At 38.5% G+C, this 19,405-nt stretch overlaps 1 protein-coding gene across 1 annotated transcript in view; it reads right to left on the minus strand.

Annotated features, from left to right (window-relative positions):
• Window positions 1-1,968: 1,968 nt before the first annotated feature.
• atosa (atos homolog A) overlaps window positions 1,969-19,405 on the minus strand; it is a 42,769-nt gene continuing 25,332 nt past the window's right edge. Inside the window, exons 2-12 of the mRNA XM_016518047.1 lie at window positions 10,802-10,986; window positions 9,734-9,936; window positions 9,523-9,648; window positions 7,317-8,895; window positions 7,037-7,159; window positions 5,502-5,590; window positions 5,127-5,223; window positions 4,690-4,848; window positions 4,408-4,476; window positions 3,596-3,795; window positions 1,969-2,818 (exon numbers count right to left, since the gene is read on the minus strand). Of these exons, the coding sequence (XP_016373533.1) occupies window positions 2,665-2,818; window positions 3,596-3,795; window positions 4,408-4,476; window positions 4,690-4,848; window positions 5,127-5,223; window positions 5,502-5,590; window positions 7,037-7,159; window positions 7,317-8,895; window positions 9,523-9,648; window positions 9,734-9,936; window positions 10,802-10,986 (2,984 nt within the window). The 3' untranslated portion in view covers window positions 1,969-2,664. The remainder of the gene's footprint in view (window positions 2,819-3,595; window positions 3,796-4,407; window positions 4,477-4,689; window positions 4,849-5,126; window positions 5,224-5,501; window positions 5,591-7,036; window positions 7,160-7,316; window positions 8,896-9,522; window positions 9,649-9,733; window positions 9,937-10,801; window positions 10,987-19,405) is intronic.

The raw sequence follows: 19,405 nt of genomic DNA on the forward strand, positions 1-19,405 counted from the left end.
TGCCTCAGTCCTGTTATTTCATAGGCAAAGTACATTTGAGCGTAATATTTACGATATTAAAAAAAACAAAACAATGCTAACGCATTATAAATTACTATAATGTAAAGGAAACGGCGCGCTGAGGTTCGCGTAGTTGAACCAGATACTGAAGCAGTCACGTGGTTTTCAGACGAACGAAGCTTCAAACGTCATAGATCACGTGCTTTTGGCAAAACGAAGCAAGCTCCGATACAGTGCTTTGATATGAAATGTGTTGTTTTTTTACACAAGCTTCGAAGCTTCCGTGCCGAGCATAACATCACTAGTGTTTGGTAGAAGTGTGTGTTGAATGGTTTAGCTCCGAACGTGGAAGACGACCTCGCCGTCCGTTTCCAGGCCTTCCCGCTCCTTGAGTTTCTCCACCGCTGGCTGCTTCAATATTTACGCGGGTCCTACCTCTTGCCTGATCGTAACCTTTCTTTTTAATGTTTTGTTCCCCCGAAAATTTCTTCTTTTTTATCTGTCATCTCTTGTTGTCTATAGTTGATCTGCTAATATCTGTCCCTTGCACTCACTGAGCGCTCTCTTCTCCCTATCATTACTAGACACGCCCCTTACTGCTGATTGGCTGCGTCTCCGATACAGTGCTTTGATATGAAATGTGTTGTTTTTTTACACAAGCTTCGAAGCTTCCGTGCCGAGCATAACATCACTAGTGTTTGGTAGAAGTGTGTGTTGAATGGTTTAGCTCCGAACGTGGAAGACGACCTCGCCGTCCGTTTCCAGGCCTTCCCGCTCCTTGAGTTTCTCCACCGCTGGCTGCTTCAATATTTACGCGGGTCTTTCATATATTGATTAATGCACCTATGATTAATGGCTTCTGGGATTTTGATGGGGCTCTAAGCGGTCGCTTATACCTTGCTTATCGGTTTGAAAAATCTAAAAATGTCTGTACAAACTGAAAAAAAAAACTACATGTATTTAGACAACCATTGTGCTCTTGCAAATACACATTTATTTATTAATTTATTTTAAAAAGGCAGATATTTAAAGGGGTCATATGATGCGATTTCAATTTTTCCTTTCTCTTTGGAGTGTTGTCAAAAGCGTTTTTCATATATTGATTAATGCACCTATGATTAATGGCTTCTGGGATTTTGATGGGGCTCTAAGCGGTCGCTTATACCTTGCTTATCGGTTTGAAAAATCTAAAAATGTCTGTACAAACTGAAAAAAAACCCCACATGTATTTAGACAACCGTTGTGCTCTTGCAAATACACATTTATTTATTAATTTATTTAAAAAAGGCAGATATTTAAAGGGGTCATATGATGCGATTTCAATTTTTCCTTTCTCTTTGGAGTGTTACAAGCTCTTGGTGCATAAAGAAGATGTGTAAAGTTGCAAAGACTAAAGTCTCAACACCAAAGAGATATTCTTTATAAAAGTTAAGAGTATTCAGCCAATCACAACGCACCTCGCTTTTCAGACTGATGAGCTTTGTAAAAATCGACGCGTTTCAGAAAGGCGGGGCATAGAGGAGAAACAATAATGTACAGTATGTGGAAAATAATGTGTTTTTGAACCTTAAACCGCATAAACACATTTCATTACACCAAATACACAAAATAATGTTCTTTTTAGCAACATCATATGACCCCTTTAACCAAGCATAAAATGTGCTTGACAGGAGGCTTATTTTTGTGCACATCCAAGATAGAAGTTCCAGCATCTTGGCATTATAAAACAGGAGATTTGACCTCTACTATCAGAAGATTATCCAGTCACTGAAATGTTTCCTCTCAGATTTACTGTTCATGCTTTAATAAGATAATCTAATAAATTATTCATGGCATCTTGGAACATGTTCATTAATGATTTTATAGATTCACTTGCACCATAGTTTTCGCACACACACACACACAAGCATGAATGGTTGTTTGTATTTAGTAAGTTGTTAGTAGATGAAAACAGAGCACAAACATATGCATGTTTAAAGGTAATTTTATAGATATAATATATAATTCTTTTATTTAAGATCTGAATTTGAATGACAAAAATACATGGTATGATTGAAACATATCTTGCACTACATCATAATGTTTTGCACAACAGGCATCACATGTGCAGTAAATGAAAGTTCAATTTAAATATTAAATAAATGATGACAAAAAAAGTAAATATGTAAACACTAAGCTAGTAAGATATTTGTTTTTCTATTGCAACACTTCCGATTAAAGTGGTTTGGTAACAGTACAAAGAAAGAAGTAATTGAACAAAACTCATTTTCTTCCAGTTGAGGTGGCAAAACACAGTGCTCTTCAAACATCCTTGTAGTTATTAACTTGAATTTTGTAAAAAAAAAAATTTTAAAAAAGGTCCGTGGATTTCATTTTTCCTCCAACACGTTTGCTCACACCATGCAGAACGTCTGGAAATAAGCCTAAATGAAAACTCAACCATCTGTTGTTTTAAACCTAATAATGTTGAAGCACTGAAGATTCATTTGTGTGTATTTAAGGAAAGGTGGCATTAATGTGAACTGTCCTTCTGTGCATATGTATGTGCGCTTTTAGTGGGCTTCTCTTTTTTTTAATTCCCATACAAACAGATGACAGATTAGGATTTAGTAAGGCCCCTGTGCTGGATTAAAATCAGAACAGACTTGACTAGACTAGATTAAATTAGCATCTGGGAGAGAAAGGGGGGTCGGCAGGTGACTCTGTGAATGACTTGAGCTCATAGGCAGCACCACTGTCCACTTCCATGGATTTACGGGAGAAAAGGAGCCGAATGTCCCGATGGAGGTAGATCTTTCCAGATTTGGAGCTCTGGAACCTGAGAGACCGAGACAGAGAAAAAAGAGAGAAAGTGCAAACAGTTAATAAGAGAGTCACTAATAAGACTCACTAAAACAACTGATCAGACCTATTTTGGTAATGTTTAAACCACTGCGTGGCAAATACAGCTAGTTAGCAACAGTTTCCTTGTCTTCCTCAAGGGGGCGTTTGATGGCTCAGAAAGTTGAATCCTTTGTAGGTCCTTCATTCAAAAGGGGCACAAAAGGGGTAGTTGTGTCTTTTTTTTTTTGGTCTCATGGAAGAGATTATACTATACTAATCTAAGTTTTATATAACAAAAAATCTTATGCAGTAATCACAAAGGACTGTCCATCTTGATCAGCACTGAGAAAGTATTTTATGCTATTTATGCAGCAGTGGTCAAAATAATTTAATTAAAAATATTATGCTATTCTTCTCGCTATTTAAATGGGTTGAACGCATAAAAAATGTTGACATGAGTGATTCAATGAAAATGTATAACCCATTGAGCCTAAAGCAGAAAACCAAAATGCTAATTTTAGTATGGAATAACTACGAATTAAATTCCTATATAGTTACAATATTAATTATTAATACATAAACATTAATACATTTATACATGTATACTCCAACATTTTTTATATTGTTTAAATATATTGTTTAAGCAAGTGTGGTCTGGACCAAAAGCTCTATTACCATTTAACAGCAAACAATGAGCATTTAAGCCTTGTATGCCTGAATGAAATAGTCGAGTGAGCACTCGTGGTGATCAGCTTCATGCCACGGTACTGACCTCAGATGGACGAGGTAGCGGAGAGTTCGTCCTTGACTCAGTGGGGACGGCTTTTTGTTTTTATGTCCGTTGAACTCGCGTCTGACTGGGACTGAGAAGGTTCTCTGCCGCAGGAATGTCTGATGGCTGGCGGGCATTTCTCTCAGATCATACATCACCACAAACATCTTCACCACTGTCTTATTGGGGTTAAATAAGGTCTAACACACAGAGACAGAAGACAAAACATCCGCTAAGTGTCAGAGCTACAAAATCCAAAACAGAGAACACAAGCGCAAATCCACATTTCAAGTGAGCATTTCATCAGAAACTGATGCTAATAATCTAAGTGGGCGGAAAACCATTAAAACCTCTATTGAAATAACGCTTTTATTTTACTATCCTCCAAAATCATTCATTAAAAACAGTAAATCAGAGTGATTTGTTCATGACTAATGCAAATCAAAGACTTTAAAGGAAGCAGATGTATTGACACTTGTGTTATAATGTATAAAGATTTGTGTTATAATGAATAAAGATTTACACAGGCTTTGAAAGGACTACACCGAAAAGGTTAGCAAGTGATTTATTTCTTACTATTCTTCTATAATGTAATTCCTAAGCATTAACCAGTAGAGGGCGCATCTGTAAACTATTTTAATGGTCGACATTCTCCTTTGTTTTTTCTTACAGTGCAGTCTGGTTATTACACACACTTGTGAGTAGCTATTACTCATTTGCAAAAGTGTGTCATGACCATGATGCACAGTTAGTTTGTAAGCAGATAATTATGTGTGTGTGTGTTTTTTTTTTAACAATTTGTTGAATCTTACCACTTGAATGGTTCCTGAAGGAGGTACTCGATATCCCCTCTTACCGAGAGACTCCAAGTTTATGACACCCTGAAGAAAAGCAGGAGAATTCAATCAAGATGAAGCCTTTTAAATAATTGATAATAACATTATTGACTCCTTAACAGATTTGTATTACGTTTTCTGTATTTACACAACTGTACTAACCACAGAAAGGGGAGAACAAATTATTGAAACTTCACAAACGTAACATACCCATGACAAGTACACAAAATATGTAAGTAACTCAGCTTGGGTCATTACCATGTAGGGGGAAGGTGCGTTATCATCAGAGACGCTGTAGAATGACACGTCAACAGGTAAGGTCATGTGACTGGGGCAGAAAGTTCCGCTGGCGCCGACCTCTGCTGTGAAACCCTCGACTGTACCCAAGGGCTCCAAACGATAATTCAGAACACACTCCTACACAAACACACACACATAAACACATCAACACAACAAAACATTTATCTATCCATCCATCAATCCAGTCAGATTGAAATTATGACCAGGTCTACGAACAAGTCTAGTTTTAACATTCATTCATTCATGACATGGAAATTTTATACATTTTAGAGGCATATGGTCAATGTTTGGGCAGGACAAAAGACAAAACCATTAGGCCAAATAAATAAAGAGGGTGTTGACACAAAGGATTGTTCACTAATTGTGTGTGTGTGTGAAATTATTTGTTCATCTACCTCAAAGTTTCCCAACAGGCTGAGGTTGGCGGGTGGAGCGCTGGCACTGAGGATCTGATGCTGAAACTCATCACAGTCTTGTAATCTTTTCAAAATCCTGCAAACACACACACACACACACACACACAGACACATACACATACACATACACATACACATACACATACACACACACATACACACACACACACACACACACACACACAGTTCAGTCAGCCATTTTGGGTAGTGTGTAACTTTAGGGATAACTCTAGTGTATGTGTGCACAGCAGATGGCAGTGTATGTAGGAAAGTCCCAAGTAAAGGAAACGGCACAGTGAAATATGGAACAATGGCAATACAGCAGGAAATAAAGTTAGGAAAGAAAAGTCATACCTCTTATTGGCAGCCCATGGCACACCTCTGCAATGAATCAGAGTCGTATCTAAATCAAAATATCCTGTCTGGCTTTTTCTTTGAGGAACCTGAGGGGAAAGAGGAGGAAGCAGATGAACACATTTACATCTTTGTTTTGCAAGCTTGTGACCAATTGCACAATGTTCATTATATAAATATCTATTTATACTGTTACAACATACTGTACCCAATTTGCAATTGCATATAAGTTTCTTTTAATGTTTATCTCTTATTCTCCATCTTTAGTTTTTAAATGTACTTTGTATATTTAATATATGCAAGTTCTTTAAGCTCCTGTAAACCAGAAAATATTGTGTTAGTGTGTGCTATAATATGGTATGGAAATACTGTGGTATTTTGGCTTATACTATGCTACTAAATGACTATGCTACTACAAAACAAACACACAAACATAGACCAAGGATCTATTTTTTCCCTATCAAAGAAAGAGCCACAAATATTCTCAATTATTATTATTATTATTATATTCTAATAAGGTAAACATTTATATTTTATGTCAGCTTGCAAATAATTGGCATGCATTAATTTTTGCCTATCCTTATCTCTAACCCTATAATCATTAAAGGGATAGTTCACCCAAAAATGAAAATTTGATGTTTATCTGCTTACCCCCAGGGCATCCAAGATGTAGGTGACTTTGTTTCTTCAGTAGAACACATATGATGATTTTTAACTTTAACCGTTGCAGTCTATCAGTCGTATAATGCATGGCAATGGTAACAAAATCTATGAGAGTAAAAAAAAACATGCACAGACAAATCCAAATTAAACACTGCGGCTCGTGACGATACATTGATGTCTAAAGACACGATAAACATCAAATTTTCATTTTTGGGTGAACTATCCCTTTAACTAACTACATGTGAAATCCTTGGGAAATGATAGGTCGATAAAAAAAGTTTTTCATTCCTTAATCATAAAACCTAACCTAATATGACTGAAAACAGGAATTCTGTACATAATAAACCAAACAAACAAACAAACAAAAAACAGTAAATAGTACCTTTTTTTAGTCTGGTCATGTCTCGCAGAAAATGCTGATCAAAACAGTTCAGTTGTTTGTATCATTTAATGAAAACCAATAGAAAAGAGTGAGAATTACATTTGAGTGGATCTCTAGAGAACAAGAGCACCACTCAGCTGGAGTAACAGCACCAAACTCCCACACACAGACCGCCTGAGTCATATGGTACGAATCAGAACTCAGTCCACAGGGCTGCCATCGGTATGATTTGAAAACACTCATGGCTTAATTTACTAAGAGTATTAATGGAAAGTATTAATAAAAAGTTGGAAGAAGTTATTATTAGAAGTCTATGGCCCATAAGACTTAATTAGCATGTCATCTAGGAGGCATAAAAACTCTGTGGACAGCATTTGAGACAAACAAGAAGTGATTCAGATGTAAGAGTAGATGAGTCACAGACAAAGACTCTGGGGCCCTTTCAGAAAGATGCTGTGCTATAATCTCTGTGTTGAAGAGAGACTCTTACTGGGCTGGAGAGGAGAGGTAGGCCTGTGCAGGGGTGGAAGGCTTTTGTTGCGGTTCCATCTATGGAGTGGCGATTCTGTTTCTTCCAGCTACTGCATGGCTTCAGAGGGGAGGGGTGGCGTTTCTGTTAATGAAAAGACAGAGAGGAGAAATTCAGTAGTGGGTTTCAAATAAAGGTTTTAAAACAAAACAAAACAAAACAAATGTAAGCCTATAATCCCACTTGAACTTAGTTCATTTACACATAAAAAACGCACTGTAAGAGAGACATATCAACTCACAGTATGATTGCTCTGGGCAGGGGCAGGACTGGAGGTGTTGCAAGTAAGGTTGGCTGGTGTGCTAGAGCGAGAAGCCCAGGGCTCCTGGTTCTTATCCATCTCAGGACAAGTGGACCCATCCCAGAAATCCTTTTCTGCTCCCTTTTCATGGTTTGCCTCTTGGGTCTTGAAGGGCTGGAGGTATCCAGTCAGGGTCAGGCCATTCTCCTGAGGAGAGCTTGCATGGCTAGAGTTGTTTTTCAAGGAGGTCCAGGACTCTCTACTGGCGTACTGTTGGTTATTACTTGCCGTTAAATGCTGTGATTTTGTGACGCCGTGGTCTTCAAGTTTTAAACTGGCCACATTTTGTGGTCTAGGGGAACAGCCTCGATTAATGCGACTACAGTCAGGAGATCTGCACAATTTTGTTGCTTGAGAAATATGAGGATCTGTGCTTGCCTCACCATTGGGTGCACTTGAAGACTTCTCATGGCTTGATGATACAAAGCCATTCGTCTGCGCTCCGTTATTTGTGTCAACCTGTTTGGTTTGAGAGGTCTTCAATTTATAGGTGTCATTCAGGAGACTGTAGGAATGTTGCAGTCGCTCCTGAATCAACCTCGAGATGTCCTGAACTGCATCTGCAATTAGAGAACCCTCAGCGGACTGGTCACTGAGTACCAGGCGCCTACACGTCGAGAGTTTTGGGGAGGTTTTTGACTCACGGTCAACTCTATCCAGCCGTGTTCTGCTTCTAGGGCTCAAGGGGGTATCAAAGAGAGAAGACCAGCTCCTCTCAGGGATTTCTGGACTAGTTCCGTTGTGGTTTTGAGGCTGTGGGACAGGGAAGAGGGGTTCTTTGGATTTCTTCAAGCGCTCCTTATCCTGTGATGAGTTCCACGTTGTTTTGTGTCCTGGCGGTTCTTGAGAAGTGAAGAGAGCTTCAGGGAGATGGGGAGCTGTGGGGTCACATAAATTCAATCGCTGAGCAATGCGGGCAATGACTTCCTGTCTCTCCTGAAGCAGGGAGCCAATGAGGGGGTTGGTTTCACCTGAGATGGATCTGGGACTTGGGCTGGGGGTAACTAAAGGGTCGGTAATGGAGAGTGATTTAAAACCACGAATTGGTGACTCCACACTTGAAGACTTTGGGCTCTCTGCCCCATCAGTACACGAGTTATACGCCTCTGTAGGGGGGGTGTCCACACTGCCATTCAGCCGAGAGTACAGCCACTTGACGGCTTTGCCTGGTGGGAGAGGGGACTCAGGGCGAGGTGGGAATTTACGGGTGTTCAGAGGGCTGTGGTGAGGTGGAGAAGGGCAAAGAGGCCTGGAGAAGAGTGGAGATCCTGGCACACGGAGGGAACTGCGATTCTCTCCAGGATGGTTCCTACCCTCTCCACGCTCCAGGCTTCTCTTGCCCAAAAAAGCTATACCTGAGTGGATGCTACATTTGAGTACAGGGTATTTGGGTTGGCGAGGCAAAGACTGAACCCGCACTTTGAGAGCGACACTATGGGACAAGTTCGGGACAGGGAAAGCATGTTCAGAGGGTGTTTGTGAGAAGTTCCATATCAGTTCTTCATCAGCTGCACTTATTCTGCAAAATACAGCAAATGTGATTGTTAATAAATCCATTCTTATGTAAACTGCTGCAATGAATCGAATGATACAATGCATGTAAGGTATGACTCTCTGTCTTTCTTCCTTTCTCTCTTCATTCCCTTGACTTGCTGTCTGTTCTGACTGAAACATTCCTACAGTCTCCTGAAAGGCATATATAAAATCTTCTGGAAGGTTTTACAAAATATTTACATATCATTTTTACATACATTAACAAATTCCATGGAATCACCAACATACACATTGCTGTGTTCCAAAACACACCTAGTGAGAATCCTACCTAGGATCCTACCAAAATGTAATATAGCCACACATTTATCCTTCACAAAGATGCCAAGCTTTGAGAAGGATAAATGTCATCATGTCTTCCTACCCTTGAAAGTGTTTGTGTAGAGCAGGGGTGCCCAACCCTGTTCCTGGAGATCTACCTTCCTGCAGAGTTTAGCTCCGACCCTGATCAAACACACCTGAACCAACTAATTAGGGTCCGAAGGAGCACTTGATAATTACAGACAGGTGTGTTTGATCAGGGCTGGAACTGAACTCTGCAGGAAGGTAGATCTCCAGGACCAGGGTTGGGCACCCCTGGTGTAGAGTATGTTACCTGTATAGGATGTTTCTAGGTACAAGTCCGTGAGAGGCACTGAGCCATGCGCTGAGCTGCGAGAAAAACACGTAGGAACGCACAGCCAACAGCAAGGTTTTCTCCTCAATAAATCGATCTCCACTCCTGCAACAAACACCAAGTTTGTTAAATCTACCTAGACCTGTGGGAAAGAATGTGTATTGGAAGTACTGTGAAGAGCAAATCTTACTGTCTGGGCACTGGCTGTAAAGTCCATCTCTCTAGTAAGAGTGCATCTTGCTTTATTGCTGGATCATTTAGGTCTGTGCAGTCTGTGGTCGGGCCTTCATCGCTATAGCAACAGTCAGGAAGCAGCATCACCTCAATCATGATGGGGATGTGATTGCGCCATAGTAACATAACCTCTGACCTTGTTCTTCTTGCCTGACGACACTGCATTGGGGAAAAAGTTTTTTTGTTTTCTACATTACACTGTCTGAACTGTAACTGGTTTTGACATAAGATTCAAAATAACATAAATATTATGCACAACAACCTGTGAGTCATTAACTTAAAGGTGAAGTGTACAATTTCTTTGTCATGAGCAAACATTCCGACTGTTTTCAAACAGGTTTCCAAACAGAAACTCCTGTCTGTCCCCGTTAATAAAGTACAGCTGTTGATAACAACATAAGGACATAATTTACTGCTTGTTAACATCGAATTTTACTCTTACAAATTGTAAAATGTAACTATGTGCCCCTTCTTGGCTTAAAGGGGTGGTTGGTTATGATTTCACTTTTTTAACTTTAATTAAGTTGCTGTTAGAGCATAAACAACATCTGCAAAGTTACGACGCTCAAAGTTCAATGCAAAGGGATATATTTTCTTTTAAAGAAATCACTGTTTAAGGACTACAAAAAAGGCTGGTAGGGACTACAGCGAGCTTCTTCCCGGGTTTGTGACATCACTAACCCCGAAGTTTACATAAACCCTGCCCCCGGGAACATGCAACTAACTACCTGTAATGGTAAGGGGGCGTGACGTTTCCTAGGGAATTAGCGAATCACAACACACTGGGCCAGCTAACCAATCTGAGCCCGACTGCATATTTCTGAGGGAGGGGCTTCATAGAACCAGGAAGTCAACAGACCGTTTTGACGAGAACGGAAAGAGCGGTGTAGAATAAAGGTAAAATATGTGAATTTTTTTTTTTAAATGAAGCATGAACACAAGTAAGACTGGACCCCATAAACACAATCAAGCCTTCGAAAAAAGCTGATCATCCACCCCTTTAATAAAAAAAGGTGTAACCCACCTGTGGTATTTTGTCACTGCATTCATGTTTGGTAAGGACAGGCATAGCAGACTGGGCAGGTGGACAGTGAACACCCTCTGTCCGCCCCTTTACGGAACATTCTGGTGTCCGTCCTTCTGTGATCAGGAGTGTGAGGAACACCAGGAAATCCTCAGCATCATACTCAAAGAATTCCTCTGCTGCTTCTAAAAAGACAGAGGTGAGACATCAATTGAGTTACTGACATGTTGCCATTTATTCATTTAAAAACCTCAGAACAACATGACTAAGATTACTGCTGGTATATCCTCTCGGAGTAACACACTCTCACATCGGGATTATCGGATTATTCTGAAAATCGTTTTTTTGTTCCTTATAAGACACACTTTAAGACTTCTTTCTTTCCTTAGGTTGGGGCATACTGAGTGGTTTGTCTATAGTTTACATCACAGGCAAAACCATTTACTACTTGCTAATGCTAGTCAATTGATGGAGGGACCAACCTAGTCTAAAGAACATCAAATTGGATAAAAATTTGTGTCTCTGTGAACAAAATTATATATTAGTTGTAACTATTTTTTAAGTGCGCTAGCATATAGATCCTGAATACTATTGGTTAGCCTCAAAGCTAATAAACATGGACTAGAAACTCACAAAACTTCCATTTTGATTTCATGTGGTTTATAACCAATGGCTACTGAAACATTAGGAGGAGATTTGACTTCTGTTTTCATACAACCAGAAACATATAGCCAGTTTCACAGTTCCAGAGAAGATAACACTGTTTATCCATAGCAAACAATCTTTACTCTGTTTACCAGCTGTGAAAACTGGGCTAAGCAAACACGCATTCACCAGCATATTCTCCAGCAGCAAAACATACCTGATCAACAGCTTAATAAGAAACCAGCTGTCTGGATTTAAATGGAATGTAGAAGCACTTGTTAAATTCAACACACCAGATTCTGAGTCAGAAATTCCAAAACACAGCTGGATTTGACACCCACAACCTGTTTGAATACCAACCTTATTGTGTATATGTGTAAACAGTAAAGATGACAATTCAAATTAGGACTCGTAATGGGTAAAACATTTAATAATTAATTTAAACATTCCAATTAAAAAGAATCATTCCAATCATTCCACCTTGAGGTGCAGGTGAGTCCAAATAATTTGATATTACACATTCGGAGCAGTTCAGAGCATTAGCGGTGTTGATAATTATACCATGTTTGCTGAGAACCAGATAGATTCATGAGAGTAGGTTTCCCCACAGCTTTGAGCTGCAAACAAAAGTGTCTACATGGCAGCTGAGGTCCGTTACAGCCAGCCAGAGGGCCTATTGTTCTGACAGCGTCAGACTCCCAGGACAACAGGGCCAACAGAAAGTATCCCATCCCTGACTGCACAGCCTTCTCTCCCTCTCTCACTCTCTATTATCATCTAAAGATGTGTGTTTTCATTGTTTGTGAACCAAAACAGTATTCCACTGAAATGACATCAAATCATATCACAGCATTCCACACACACACATTTTTTTTTCTTTTTTGTACTGTCTTCGCAAGCAGACAGTACATACAACAAAACTGCTACATGTAACATTTTAATTGGGCTACTTTTGCCACATTCCATTATAATTCATCTGATTTCATATATTAACCAGTGAAGTTTTAAATGTCTAAATCATAGGAATATACTATTACAATGAAGAGTGTTAAATATCAGTAATTTATGTACATATAATAAAATATCTTCTTGAAATTAATTAAATTAAAAAAATGTTGGGGATATGTTGGTCGTTATGCCACATACAAATACACTTTCTCAATCTAGCTGTTGAAATCCAGTGTTGTTAAATATCCTTCTCATGCTGCAGTGTTAAAAGTTATGATCCAAACAACTTTTTTTTTTTTCTCAACAAGGCACAGCATACACAGAATAATCCATGGGGTTGAGTACACGCAATATAGCTCTGCAAAGAGAAAGAGCCTACTGATTCTCTTTTTGGTAGGGTTGTGTCAAAACAATACTGACACATTCAAGTCTATTTTAGGAATCATTTCGTTACTCCAATCTGTCATTTTACAACAGGGCTCTTTTGGTGACTGGCAGAGCATGCATGAATTAACCTTTTTTCCAGCTCCATACTGGTGATACTTTTAGCCTGAACATGTCAGCTGGTGTTCACAATGTGAATACACACACTTTGGTTTAATTGTGGAAAAAAACAATACTATGTAAACCAATTACTATCCTGAAAAACCAATGGGTGGAGACACTGAATAGCTGATGGACTGTCAGACCAGGAAAACAACAACAACATACTGTGAAGAACTGTTCTATGACCCACTTTTGTGAAACTAATATACTCTCTTTCCTACTTTTGCAAAAATAAAAAATTAACATTTTCTTCTATATATTGGAATTTACTGGCATTTATTCATGAAATTAAAAGCAGAGTTTACCAAAAGCTTCACGAAAAGTCCATATGACTTAGGCCAGTTTTATACTTGCTCTTTTGCTGAAGGTATCTAAATGGGGAGATGTTAGAGGGTTACTGAGATAAAGTCTTCTAAGTCACGTCAGAATGATTTTATTAAGAGATGAGTGCATGAACACCACTACAATGTCACTTCCAGTAGAAATTTTAATTTCAAGTTAGAGGTATGTCAGTTCATGAATAATGGCATCTTATTTAGTAATGACCATAAATAGTTGTGTCAGAGCCATAGCATTGTGGACATCGCTCTGACAAATAAAATCTTATTTTAGTGAAATAAAATTAAATCACAGTATGATTACAAGTAGGAATTTCTATTTTTAATCTATTAAAATACTAATCACTTTTGAAATACGTAATTAAGTGTGTATCAAAGGGAAAAAAAGGCTCTACGATCTAAAGCAAGGGAAGGGACATTATGTTTGCCTTCATTAAGTACCCTTTTGACATCATCCTTCAAACACAGATCTTTGAGTCAATGGGAGGGGCCAGAACACTTCTACCCAATCAGCACATTCCAAGCTCCTGTCAATCACCAAGCAGCACAGAAGGTGGAGAAAAGCCACGTGCAGGGCTAGCTTCACCACTAGAAAACAGCTGATGGTTAATCTCGCGTGACTGTGAAACAAAGAGCCAGATCTCTGCACAGAGACTATGCTGGCAATACCATGACAGCAGCTAATGATGTTTGTTCCTGTTTATTCCTGCCATGTTTACATATAAGCTCATCAGCATTACATAAACACAACCTTATAAGAGCCTGAAGAAACGCAAGGCTTTTTAAGTTGTTTAGTGGGAGGTGTATTTGTCAGGCCTGTTTTTTACTGCACTGGCTGATTGTTGCAGTATGCATTTCCATATGTGTGTGTACTACACACATTCTTACAGGGAACTCCTCCCACGTGCTAACTGCACGAGGAGAAACCGCAAACAACAGATCGAAAAAGAAGGGGGTTGAAACTGCCAGCTGAACGGGAGGAGTAAAAAGGGGAGAGAAAGACAGAGACAGAGTATTTCCCTCATGTAGGTTAAAGGTAAAGTTTCAGCAGGGGAGAAGAGACGGAACACTGGGTTCAGACAGGGAGGAGGAGCAAACGAGAGGCAGAAAAATACAACACAAAGGAAGAATAAAATACCAGCACCCCAAAGATTTCTTTCTTGTTATGAACTGCCTGAACTTATTCTCTCTCATGCAATCATACAAAACAGTCTAAAATCAGTCAGACTAATGTGACTGGAAAACAAACAAACAAGAAAAAAACAAAATAAAAAAATTACATAAAACCACAAACAAAACAACACACACACACACAAACTACAACATAAAACAAAAAGCAAAAAACATTACAACTTAAAAAAACAACTACAAAATAAATAATAAAAAACATTACAGCATAAAAAAACAAAAACATTATAACATAAAAAAAACACAAACCAAAAACTATTTAACTGCACAAATAGTTGTTTTCCAAAATAACACAACTCATTTACACATTAAGTGTTATGACATACATAGGCCTATTACACACACACACACACACACACACACACACACAGTAAAGCAGTAGAAGCATGTCCATCAGTAGTGATTTTTACAATAAATACATATGTTCGTGACTATTAGTAGCATTGCAACATTCCATCAAAATTGTCAAAATAGAATTCATATCAATCTTTTCCACTATAGCACCTCTTGCAGAAGGCTGCAAATGGAGCATGATCTTGTGCATAGTGCAATGAATTGTGGTCTGACACATTCTGTAACGCATTGTAACAGGAAATAGAAGCATTTGAGTTGAAGTATTTGCGAACAGCATGTTTCAGGCCTTATTCACAATGGTTGTAATTAACCTAATAGCTTTTCTCTGTCTTAGAGAGTATTGGTCACGTCTGAGTACTTCAGTGATCCGGACAGTTTTAGACCTGTCCTACCATATACAAACACACATTCGTGACCTGGAGGTTTTCTCACGTGTGCTTGTTGCATTTAAGCATTTTTCCCTCTCATGCCACAGAGTTTGAGCGAGCAGCAGCATGTGTGTTGGGTCTAGGACAAGACAGACTAGTGTTTCTTATATAATACAGGGCTATTTCAGGCGCTGGTGCACTACTAGCATTATTAGAGTGTGTGTACAAGTGCAAATATGAGAGAATGCAACTGGACACTCACATTTATATGCACAAACACACTGGTTTCCATGTTTCATGGGGACATTCTATAGGTGTAATGGTTTTTATACTGTAAAAACTGTAATTTCTATCTCCTTACCCTAACCCTCACACAAAACTTTCTGCATTTTTAGATTTTCAAAAAACTTAACTCTGTATGATTTATAAGCAGTTTTCCTCATCATGGAGACTAAAAATGTCCCTATAATGTCAAAAATTATTGGTATTACTGTTCTTGTGGGGACATTTGGTCCCCATGACGTATAGGGAATACCAGGTAAACAAACACCCCAAATGAGCACGAGACAAGATGTTCCTACTCTACATTCAAACCCAACCAGAGACATAGTATTCCTGTCTAAGTTTGGCGTCACCAAACGCAGGGATGCCGTGTCATGTGTAAAGGGGTCATACTGCTACCTTTTAGGTTGTTTTTTTTTGCTGTAAACAAAGCCATAATTTAGTTTTTATGACCATTTTCCAGAATTAAATGACTACTTTTACTGTACCTTTAAGTAGTGGTCGACCGATATGGGATTTTTAATGGCCGATGCAGATATTGACAAATCAATCTGGCCGATATGTGGCTGATATATTACATGTAATTACAGTAAATGAGAGACATGCAGAAAATTGGTGAAACTAAATGAACATTATGCATAAATATTAATTAAAACCTACATTTAAAAAATTTAAAAATTTTTACATTTGAGTAATATCATTGCGCCTGGCACGCACCCATGGTACGGCAGCAAAGTTCCTTGATTATTACGCTGGAATGAGAGTATAGTTCCTAGCCATATCGGCCTAGAAAATTGCAACTTTTCATTTTCCCCTATCGTACAGCCTGGCTGTCTTCTTCATGTGTTAAAAAGCTGAAATGAACACTAGGCAGTAGTATAATAACAACCTTATCACACAAATTATGACTACAGGGATAGATTATCTATTACTGAACTTATTTTCACACCATACAATTAGTGGTCGACTGATATGGGTTTTTTGACAGCCGATGCCGATATCTTGGAAAGCAGGGTGGCCGATGGCCGATATAAAGCAGATATAATTTTATTTATTTTAATTTATATTTAAGAAATTTGAAATCATTTGAAAATGGATTAAAAACGTGTCAACCCAGCTTTCATTCTGGAGTGCGCCGGCTGGCTTTTGAGTCCACTGGAAAACAGCGTCTTGTTTAGAAGTAATTGAGAACAACGCGCATATCTGAGGAAGAGCCAGTCGCGGGATTTTTGATTGTTTGTGAGGTAAACACGGTTTCATTTTTGTTTGAATTCGTTTATATCACATCTGTGTCTCCCACCGGAGCTGCCGCTGGACTGCGGATCTGATGTCTCACGGTATGTTTGAATAAGACTTTGCTGCACACCGGAGTGTTATTGTATGTAACACAACGTAGCGTCACGTTAGAAAGTGAATGACGACTGGCCATTTTACTGTGTCAGGTGCTGGCTTCACATCTGAGTGGCTTGTCTTAAAGAAGAAGCATAAATGCACGATATTGTGTCATAATCCGTTTTGAAATACGTCGGCCACACTGAAATACTTACTGGCCGATGCCGATATTTAAAAAATTCGGAATATCGGCTACGGCGATATATCGGTCGACCACTACCTTTAAGATACGTAAAGTAAATGTCCTCTGTAGGGCTGCACGATAAATCGCATGCTATATTTAACGCGCATCTTATCAGTAAAGAGTTTAAAGTTTGTTGATCGTGCATCTCCAGTCAAGCAGAACTCTCCTCCTGTCAGCATTCAATTTGCACGGACCGACCGTCAACCAGAGAACACGCAATCATGCAGGATACAAATGCACACTTCATCTCAACTAGATTCGACTAAGTCTGCAAGGTTTGTGAAATTAAATGTTCATTAGACATTTAAATATTTGTTTAAATTATATAAATGCGTATTTGCTGAATGCTGACGGCAAACGAGAAAGTATTATAATGTTTGCCTTTCTATTACTAATAATATTAAAGCAATCGTTATAATACTTTTTTGTATACAATTTAATTCCTTTGTTTAACAGTTCTATCTGATTATTAGATAGACTTCTATCCATATTAGACAGAACTGAATGACGACCAAGAGGGAGAATGTGGGCGGTGTGCGCTCAGGCGCTGTCGCTCTCAGCGCCGTCAAAATAAAAGTCCCGCCTTGAACATCGGCCAAACAGAAAAACTTATCGGCCGATGCCGATATTTGAAAAAATTCCACTACATACAATGTTATAGCCTCAAAAGACTTTACAAGAGCTTACCCGGTACAGAATTGCACTTGAGTATGTCCCATGAAAAACGAGTCACGATAAAAAAAAAAAAGACTTGTAGAAGCAAGCTAAAGTGGCATAGTTGAGTTTTTAAAGTGAGCTTTTATCTAATGTTTGTTTTTGTTAACACTATCGGTTATGTTTAGTGTAGGTGGTACGTTATTTACAAATACAATAGGGCATTAACTTTTTAGTGCCACTCACCAAACATTTCATTTCATTTTAAACTTTTTTGCGTAACTCTCTGGAGGTTACACTTTGAAAGTGTAGTGAAACATGCAAGAAGCAACGTAACATAAATTTGCAAAAGCGTCGCCACCGGCACGTTTCGCACTGATATGTAAATATGGGTGGTTATATGTTAAAGAACTTGTGGTGATGTTAAAACACTCAGTTTCTAAGGAGAAGTTTTTGCGGTTTAATTTTAATAACTGGGATGAATTTTTGAGTTGTGAATTCTACAGTATTTCCACATAGTACATCAAACTCTTTTTTTTTTCAACAGAGCTAGAGCAATCCTGTTTTCCATGATATGAGATAAAAGAGGCAAACCGACACCACTACAAACTGCACACCACTAATATGTGAGCACAGAACACAGTAACGCTGATATATTCAGCTCTTCATATCTTATAGAAACACCAGTCTTGAACCACATTTACAGCAAACTCTTCTCTTTCTCTGCATAATCAGACAACATTGTGGGTGCTTTCCTGGTTTCTCCTGCTGTAGATTAACCCGGCACTGTAGGAGAGAGTTAAGCTGTACATTTATATAACCAGCGGCAGCATAGGAGAAAAAGATTTCTGGGAATTTTCTGCTGTACTGAAATTTCTCTTAATGGCAGCTGGGATCAGAGTGATCGGTGTTCTGTAATTATAAGGATGATTTCATGTCCCATCACCCCTCACTGCAATTCTGATGACTGACAAGAGTCCAAGAGGGAGATAGAAAGAGACTATCTTTCTGTCATAAAGAAATGATTAGCTAACATGTGAAATGTGTCCATTACAGGTGACTAAAATATTTTCCTATATACAGTCCATAAAGTTAAAAAACAGCAGGAGGAAACACCAGGGAGTGGAGTTTACAGTGTTTGCGAGATGTAAACTCCGAATTCTGAGAAAAATTGAAGAAAAATGGCAGAATTTTACATTCATATCTCGCCATTCTTTGAGTTTATAGCTCAAAACTGTGAGACAAAAGTCTAAATTGTGAGATAAAAAGTTGCAGTTACCTTTTACATTTATTTACTTTTTTAGTCTGGCAAAAATGAGCTTTCATAGTTTAGCATGGCTTTAGTGTAAACTGTTTAATGGCTCTGAGATTCAAAGATAACTCTGTCAATAACTCTATGCAGCATGTTGTCCATTTATATGTGTATGCTTTTGAATACTTGAGTCACGTTTCTTACCTAAATGTTAATGAGCGCATGGTTGTTGTGACATCACAGCTATTACATATATACTGTATAAACATATATATATATATATATATAGTATTAACCATTACTAATTATTCACAAAATACCTTAAAGGGGTCATATGATGCGATTTCATTTTTTCCTTTCTCTTTGGAGTGTTACAAGCTCTTGGTGCATAAATAAGATCTGTAAATTTGCAAAGACTAAAGTCTCAAATCCAAAGAGATATTCTTTATAAAA

The sequence above is a fragment of the Sinocyclocheilus rhinocerous genome, unplaced genomic scaffold, assembly GCF_001515625.1.
Source record: "Sinocyclocheilus rhinocerous isolate Xijiao unplaced genomic scaffold, SAMN03320098_v1.1 scaffold1545, whole genome shotgun sequence".
NCBI classification, from domain to species: domain Eukaryota; kingdom Metazoa; phylum Chordata; class Actinopteri; order Cypriniformes; family Cyprinidae; genus Sinocyclocheilus; species Sinocyclocheilus rhinocerous.